The sequence below is a fragment of the Alligator sinensis genome, unplaced genomic scaffold (genome assembly GCF_000455745.1).
Source record: "Alligator sinensis unplaced genomic scaffold, ASM45574v1 scaffold54_1, whole genome shotgun sequence".
NCBI lineage: Eukaryota > Metazoa > Chordata > Crocodylia > Alligatoridae > Alligator > Alligator sinensis.
The window spans coordinates 1,782,936-1,789,395 of record NW_005841962.1 but is presented as its reverse complement, the minus strand read 5'-3'; the positions used below and the strand labels follow the sequence as shown (position 1 = coordinate 1,789,395).

Here is a 6,460-nt window from a genome sequence, read left to right as displayed (position 1 = left end):
CCATGCTCAGAATTCTCATTAGCTTCACTAGGAGCTCTCAGAATCATGTGTTCATAAGAGTAGGGCTCAAAGCAATTAACTAACATAAAACAATAGAAAAATGTTATGGAAAAAGAATCAGTAGATAATTTTACCACTCCACTGCTATTTTAGATTTTGCACATCAGCATATGCTGTTTTTAGTAAAAATGACATCCATTGCATCACCTGGTACATACATGTCTTAAAAATACCATTGTGTAAGAGTGACATAGCCATGATGGTCTAGAAATTATGCAAGAGGCAAGGATTTCTTAGAGTGATATCTTTTGTTGGATCAACTATTAGTTGGGATAAAGTTAGACAAGCTTTCAAATGCAAGACATTCTTCCTTGCACTTCGAAGCACTTTATTAAAAATTCATCTCCTCCAACGTTTTCATAGGAAAAATTGTACATCTGACAGCTGCCTGCCCAAGTTAAAGTGTAAAACTGTCATAGTAAATAGACAGTTTCCCTTCAGACTTTAAAAGAACTATCAACTGCACATTTTATGAAAGGTAAGGTTATAGTGAATGCTAGTAAAACAAATTGAATTGTGCTGCTTTTGAGATCCTGCAAGAGTACCTTGTCCTGTCCCAGGGGGAAGTCTCTCCACCAACTGGAATTTGCTTATTCATTCTATCACCGGCTGTTTCAGAAACATGTGGGAGAAGCAGCAAATTTTGTTATTGTTTCTCCTGCTAGCACCAGAGGTTTCTCTAAGAACTTCAGTGTCAGGAGCAAGAGAAACCTATTTCTCTTCCTCCTCACCCTCCCCAAAGCATGTGGTGAGAAGTAGGTAAACATAGCAAAATATCTTCATTGCCTCAAGTTTGGCTCATATTGGCCAACATACACACATTCATGCATGTTTTATGGATTCTGAGTGGCTTTACTTTCTGCACCCCTGGGTTTCCTGGCTTTGTCACTATTACTCATATAGTGGTCTCCAAAGACCTGTCTGTTTTCTCTTTGCCTGAATTAGCCCCAGGTCCTCTCCTAGCTACACAATGCTGCTCTCTTATCTCTAGAAGGCTTTCTCTGTTAGGGTCTTCTTACACAGTAATGTTGGGTGGCTCCTGGAGCACTTAACCCATGGATTGTGCACATTAACACTTTAAAATGGTTTTAAGCACTTGTTATGCAGCTCAAAATTATGCCATTCCAGGGCAGGATTATCTCTGATTCGCACTGCCTGGATCCTGTTTCATTAATGTGTGGCCACTCCCCACAGATGTGCTGCCCAAGTTGAAATTCTTCCAGTATCCCAGGGTATCTCACATCCACCCCTGTAGGGCAGGGATAGAAGCCTGTCCTAGCTCACCAGTCCTCTAGTGGCAATTCACAGCTACAGCTCCTAGCCCTGACCCTGCTCACCAGGCCTCTGGTGGCAAGTTACAGCTGTGCAGGTGCGGGAAAATCAGCGAAGGTTTCTAGACTGAAGGTGTGACTGCTCCAAATTCCAGACTATCAGTAACACCGATCAACATTTGTGCAGCTCACAGTGTAAAGTGCAACAAGGCCCTTACCCATAGCCACTTAAGTTCCCATGTCTTCCTACCTTGTCATGGCTAGTTCAGTTGGTAGCAGAACTAGGGACTGGCCTCCTGGTGTGAGAGGAGAAGCCAGCAGTATTCAGGGAAGGTTTCTATTGGGCAGTTGGAAGAGGCTCTGCTAAGAGTCCTCAACACTGACTTACCAAACCTGGGACTGTTCTGGCCAAATCTCGGCTCTTGGCAGGCAGGGGAACCATGGGGAAGATCAGAAGTAACACTCCAAGAGGGGAGGAATTATGTTGGTGAAGTCAATATTAGGACATAAGGGCCATATTCTTAAAGGTATTCAGGAGCCTAATTTCTGTTGAAGTCAAGGGAATTGGGTACCTAAATGCCTTTCAGAACTCAGGCTCTAAGTAATTTGAGCAACTCCATACAGGAGGCCAACTGACTGGCCCTGTGTCATCCACAAAGGGATCTATTCTTCATGATGATGATTTGATTACTGACCTAACACCACCAACGGTTTCACTTCACAAAGGCCTACCCATAGAACTAACAAATGAGCTGAGTTGTACAGAAGCCAGTGACCTAGATGATTCAAACCATTTCCCAGTGCCCATCCAGTAAGTCTCCTCAAACATTTCTTCTATTGAAAACAAAATGAAAATGCTTTTTATAAAAAGGAAGGAGCTGTTTCCCTTTGGGGGATATCATCTGTGCCAATGCTAGGATCTTGCATTTCAGTTCTCTTCTCCTCTCCTCTCCTCTCTTCCAGTGTAGCCCTATTTTATAAGTCTCTATGGGGCAGCAGAAGGATTCATATTAGATGTCATCCCCATTACTTGTCTCCTTGACACTTGAGCTAATGAGGCAAGACCATCAATCAATAGCAGCTATTAGAAGACCTGGCTGAAGCAAGCCCACTGCTTATGAAAGCTTATGCTGTGCATTTCTGATTTAGTTAATCTGTAAGGTGCATAAACAAATCTATCCTGCTTCCTGCCTGACTTCAGGCTAACATTGCTAGCTACCTCTCTGCATTCATTAAGCCAGTGTTTTATACAGGCATGTGTAGCTATCCAGTTTATGTGGATAAATGTGAGGGTTTGTGTGCCAGTGTTCAGGCAAAAAAAATCAAGCACTGAAACATTTGGCCTACACAACTCTCTAGTTTCTCAGGTGCATTGCTTTGCATTTTGGTGAAAAGAAAAATGACTCATCAAATATCTGTTTACTCTTTCAGGCTTTTCCATTACGGAAGAGCAGTTTTACCATATGTACAGGGGTCTGGTACTCACTCCCAAAGAAAACTGATACTTCTCTACGCAGCTCCCAATTGTTCTTTGATTCTGAATATACTAGTAAGACTCAGCACTCATTCCTCAATGTTTTTACAAAAACAGATAAGTATAACTATTGCTATTGTATTACCCAGGTAAACTAAAGCACAAAAAGCGGCATGGTTTATTGAAGAGGTCGTAAATGAGTTGCACGTCTGGAAACCGATCAAACTCCTGTCTTCTGGTTGTGGGGGGACTGGGGAGGGAACACATCAACCAAATGACCAGGATATGATGCTTTGCTCTTGTTTCTTTCAACTTTCATTTTGCTTTCCTCTAATCTGGTTAAAGGACTGATTCGCTGAAGGGAGAAGATATAATCTCACAGCTAAAGGAGAGAACTAGGGATTAGAATGTTTAGGTCTATTGGCTTTTGCCACAAATCCATTGTTTTACCTCAAGGAATTTATTTAATCTTTCTGTGCTTCCCTCTGACCAGCCACCTCTCTCATAGGCATGTTGAGAGATTTAGTGAACTAATACTTGGAAATTGCTTTGAGATCCTCAGCTAGGAGGGACCACTGCCCAGGTGAAGTGATAATATTAAAATACTTTCTATTTTTACTGCAATCTTTCATTAGCCCAACAAAATATATAATTTGTACGCCTCTATGTTGAATTTTCATATGTATTAATTATTTGTCCACTAGACAGACATGGACACTACAGTCCTGTGCTAAAACATTTTCCTGTACAAAAGTCTTGCAGAGGCAGCCTTTCTTGCATATAAAAGGTTGTGCACGTGTGGCAGGATGGAAGCATGAGAGAGGGAAGCTCTTGGTTGTGACTAATTATTATTTTTAAGTAAGTAGAGCTTTTGAAAATATGATTAAGCAAATAAGAGAATAAAAGTTAAATCTAAATTGCTAATTACAAAGCAACAAGCCTGTAATGATATCATGTTGGTGGTTAAACTCACTCAGTCTTAGGAGTTTTCTTATAATAATTGTGCTCCTCACTTTAATAACAGCAGCTACAAGAAAATAACCAATTTTAATCAGGCCAGACTGTAGGGCCTTAGGGTACATTTCAGTCACCCTAGTGTAAAGAATGCCTGAGGCAATTCTCCTCCTTAATAGGCATTTTCCACAACACACTGTGAAATGATAATGCTAATTATTATAAAGATAGATTTTTAAATCCTCCATCTAGGGCTCCGTGCCTGGGAATCAGGCTGCATTTATCATCAGCATCAATAATCGCTGCTAGGGATTTGCTAATGATCTATTAACCTTTTTCACTGTCAAAGATCTTGTACTCACTTGATGGTAGATGGTTTCCCAGTTCTCTCTCAGTGCTCCCCAGCTGCTGACACTGGAGGACTTCTTGTCCAGGTAGATTCTGATGTGCTCCTCCAGCTCTTGGTTGACCTGTTCTAGAGCTCTCACTTTATCTATGTACTCTACCAAGCGCCCATTCAGGCTTTCATAAGACAGGCCCCTTGCTTTTTCCAGACCCTGGGCTAAAGGCACCGTTGAACTGGAGCTACGCAGTCCCTGTAGGAAGACACTGCTGATGCCCAGGGCTCTACGGGACACACGGGTCCCAAGACTGCTCACTCCTCCAGTGGGGGCAGAACCCACATAGACACCTCGGGGTCTGGAGAGGACTCCTCCACCCCCAACGCTTACCCTGCGGCTGCTGGCTCCAATGTTTTCTGTTGTGGAGGAGGGCTGCTGCCCCAAGAATGAAGACTTACGCCTTGGCAAGGGCATGATGCAGCTGGGTCCACTGAACTGCACAAATTGACTTTCCCTTGTCGCTCCTCTGCTGTACCCACACTGGTAGGAGTTGCCGACCCAAGTGGGTTTTTGGTTTTGTGTTGTTGTTTGCTTTGTCATACGTCCTTCTGGAACGTTAGCTTTGTTCTTTCACTGACCAACACAGATGTATTTGTCACATTGTTTGGGGGATTTTCACAGGCTCAGCATTCCATTTCAAGAGAAATCTCTGCTTCTGCTGCAGCTGCAAGTATGGCATGTAAAAAGTACAATGCTATTTACAGTAACAATACAACAGGAATTCCTTACCCTGTATATGTAAAAAATAATACAGGAGCTTTCTAGACTGACAGCCAAAATTCTTAGCTTTAAATACGTAAAACATGCACCGTACAGATGCATAGGACTAGATCCCTTAACTATTTTAAGTACATTTTTTTCAGAAAAAGTCTTATTTAATGCCAAGTAGTATACTGCTCAAAGTGAGCATGGGTGTCAATGTCTGGTTCCCAGCATGCATCCATAACTTCCAAAGTTAACAGAAACTCACTGCAACCCAACTGGATTCTAGTTTGGATTGCAGAATTCTTCACACAGTTCCTTTGGTTTTCTGACAGTGCTTGAAATACCCCTCTCTCCATACTTTAACTTCATCTTTACAACCAAAAGAGTTGCTACATCGTAGCCGCCAGCCATCTGGCAAAAGATTGCACAAAGACTTTCTGAGTTACTGATCTTTGTTCTGTTTAACAGCGCATACTTACTGAACCCTATCCATTCAGTTTAACACTATCTACCATGGCTTGCACATTCTGTTTTCTTCATTTTTGAAATCTTCATAGTTTAAATGCTCACAAAGGAAGTATAGTGACCAAAAAAGAAAATAGCAAAGCAACATTAAAAGATTTTCCCCATTCTTTTTTTTTTTTGCTTCAGTTTTTGTTTTGGAGTATTTATATTGCAGTTGGGTGAGTCTCTTTATAGGTTGGTAGATGATATGGTAGGCAACTGGCATAGTATTTTTCATTGTTTAGTATGTTGCCATTCACAGGACAATAGATGCTTCAAAATTAGGAAACCACAATTATTCCAATTTAGGATTGATATGTAGGTATGTATCCAAGTGTTTGTAGTGTACTGATGTCAAGCATTTATCTCATGTGGCTTAGGTTTAGATGAGGGCATTCAGCTAAAGTCTTTTATAAGATGGAAATGGACAAGAAAGTCCAACATGTGTATGTATGCAAGTAGCTGCCTGGGTATGTGTTTGGAAATTTAGGACAGCTATTTTATTTCAGATGTGGCTTGTAAAGCTTGACTTATATAAGGTAACAAAGATACTTGGATTTCCCTGTAATTGCTTTGTTTGTCATGAGTGATAAGGTGCCTGATATTAGTTTGAACTACTCTGCATACTTGGGTTTTGGGTCTGTCTAAGTTTTGTGCTTCTTTGCTTTACATGTATTTTAATGATGACTAGGTTCCATGCTTTTTTTTCAAGAACAGTGTATCAGTTGTGGCTTGTTATTAAGAAGTTACACATGTGGGATATGTGATATCTGTGCTGCAATGTCTCTTATTTTATTAGATTGTAGAAGGATAGCTTTGTTATTGGAAGGATTAAATTCACTAGCTGTTTTCTGCAGAGTATTGGAATTGTAGATGTACCCAGGAATTCAAGGGCAATGGTAGGCATGTGTACTTATGGGTATTCATATTTAATCACCATCCTTGTATGGATCAGCTAAACCAAGCCATCCTAAATACTGATTATTTCTAATATGTATTTCTCTTGGTATGGGAGCTAGGATATTAGTTTAGATGTACGTTGAGAAGTATGTACATTTCTCTCTAAATATTTTTTATCTTTGTGTTTCTAG

The 6,460-nt window shown here is 40.8% G+C and overlaps 1 protein-coding gene and 1 long non-coding RNA gene across 6 annotated transcripts in view; one reads left to right on the top strand and one right to left on the bottom strand.

The window, feature by feature from the left end:
* BFSP2 (beaded filament structural protein 2) overlaps positions 1-4,700 on the bottom strand; it is a 32,330-nt gene extending 27,630 nt beyond the window's left edge. Inside the window, exon 1 of the mRNA XM_006020629.2 lies at positions 4,122-4,700. Coding sequence (XP_006020691.2) covers positions 4,122-4,700 — 579 coding nt within the window. The remainder of the gene's footprint in view (positions 1-4,121) is intronic.
* Positions 1-6,460, top strand: part of LOC102386335 — a 113,707-nt gene that overhangs the window by 40,921 nt on the left and 66,326 nt on the right. The window lies entirely within an intron of this gene.